At 56.8% G+C, this 1,448-nt stretch overlaps 1 protein-coding gene across 1 annotated transcript in view; it reads left to right on the forward strand.

Moving 5' to 3' along the window:
- EMH_0079440 (uncharacterized protein) overlaps positions 1–1,448 on the forward strand; it is a gene marked incomplete at both ends in the record, with an annotated part of 3,635 nt that overhangs the window by 1,721 nt on the left and 466 nt on the right. The window contains 3 exons of the mRNA XM_013500133.1: positions 189–580; positions 772–1,261; positions 1,445–1,447. Coding sequence (XP_013355587.1) covers positions 189–580; positions 772–1,261; positions 1,445–1,447 — 885 coding nt within the window. The remainder of the gene's footprint in view (positions 1–188; positions 581–771; positions 1,262–1,444; position 1,448) is intronic.

A 1,448-nucleotide genomic window follows, 5' to 3' on the forward strand; every position in this document is an offset into this window, starting at 1 on the left:
CATTGCTGCTGCAAAGTTTATCTGCTGCAGCTGGATCCATCAATTTTATTAAATATAATGTATAAGGGTTTAGCGGGTGCAGCAGCAGCAGCAGCTGCTGCTGCTGCTGCTGCTGCAGCAACAGCAGCTTCCGGACCGTCTCCAGTGATGCTTCTGCTGCTGCGCACCTGCTGTGTGTGTTCCTGCAGATCGTCAAGGAGTTGCAGCTACCGCTGACGCACTGGGTCGCTCTGCAGCACCTGCAGCAGCAGCAGCAGCAGCAGCAACAGCAGCAGCAGCAGTGGGTAGCTTCGCTCAGCAGCGTTGAAGGGCCCATCTGGCCTGTGCGTTTCTCGCTGCTGCCGATGCCTCAACTATTTCGTTTTGCTGCTGCAGCAGATGCGCCTCATTTGTCTTTGCGTGCTTTGCTGCTGGACTTGGCTCTGCACCTGCCTGCTGTCCTGCAGCAGGAGCAGCAGCAGCAGCAGCAGCAGCAGCACACCTTCGGAGCTGCGGAGAGCATCCATGCAGCAACTGCTGCTCTTCTGTCACGCCTCTTTCTTCAGGCTTCTGCAGCAGCTGGAAGCTGCCCGACAGTTAGGTGGGTCCTGCTGCTGCTGCTGTTGCTGTTGCTGCTGCTGCTGTTGCTGCTGCTGCTGTTGTTGCTGCTTCTGCTGGTGTTTGCGCGTCCTGCTGCTGCTGTTTCTGCTGCTGTTGCTGCTGTTGCTTCGTGTTTAGATACTGCGTGGGATGGATATAGAATCTTTTTGTGCGTTTGTCTTGCTGCTGCAGCATGCTACAGCAGCTGCTGCCAGCAGCTCAGCATACAGCAGGAAGCCCTGTGCTGCAGTTGCTGCTGCGCTGCTGCGACTTCGCTTGGTCGGGGCTGCCGGAGCACTGCGTCATGCCCTCCTCCTCAGCAGCATCAGCAGCAGCAGCAGCAGCAGCAGCATTGGATGTGCTGCAGAAGGGGAACATGATTGTGCGCTGCTGCCTGGAAGTGTTGCATGCTGTATGGCAGCAGCAGCAGCAAGAGCAGCAGGAGCAGCAGCAGCAGCAGCAGCAGCAGCAGCAGCAAGAACAGACTGCATTGCCTGCTGATCTTCTGCTGATTGCAACAGGATGGCAGCAAGAGGCTACCTTCTATTTTTCTGATTCGGTTGAGGTGTATGTACACCTCCTTGCAGAGGAGACGCTCATCGAGCAGACCTGCGACATCTTTAATGCACAGCTGCAGCAGTTGCAGCAGCAGCAGCCGCAGCAGCTGCAGCAGCTGCAGCAGGTGATACGTTGGCCTTTGAACTTGCCGCTGGTGCGTAACCATCTGCATCGGGTGCTGCTGCGGCTGCTGTTGCAGTGGCTTGAAGCAGCAAAAGGTGGGGGTCTCAGCAGCAGCAGTAGCAGCAGCAGCAGCAGCTTGCTGTACAGAGCAGCACATAACGAAGCGCTGGGTTTTGTATTGAACAGCC

This window comes from Eimeria mitis, genomic scaffold (assembly GCF_000499745.2).
Source record: "Eimeria mitis Houghton genomic scaffold, Emh_scaff5051, whole genome shotgun sequence".
Lineage (NCBI taxonomy): Eukaryota > Apicomplexa > Conoidasida > Eucoccidiorida > Eimeriidae > Eimeria > Eimeria mitis.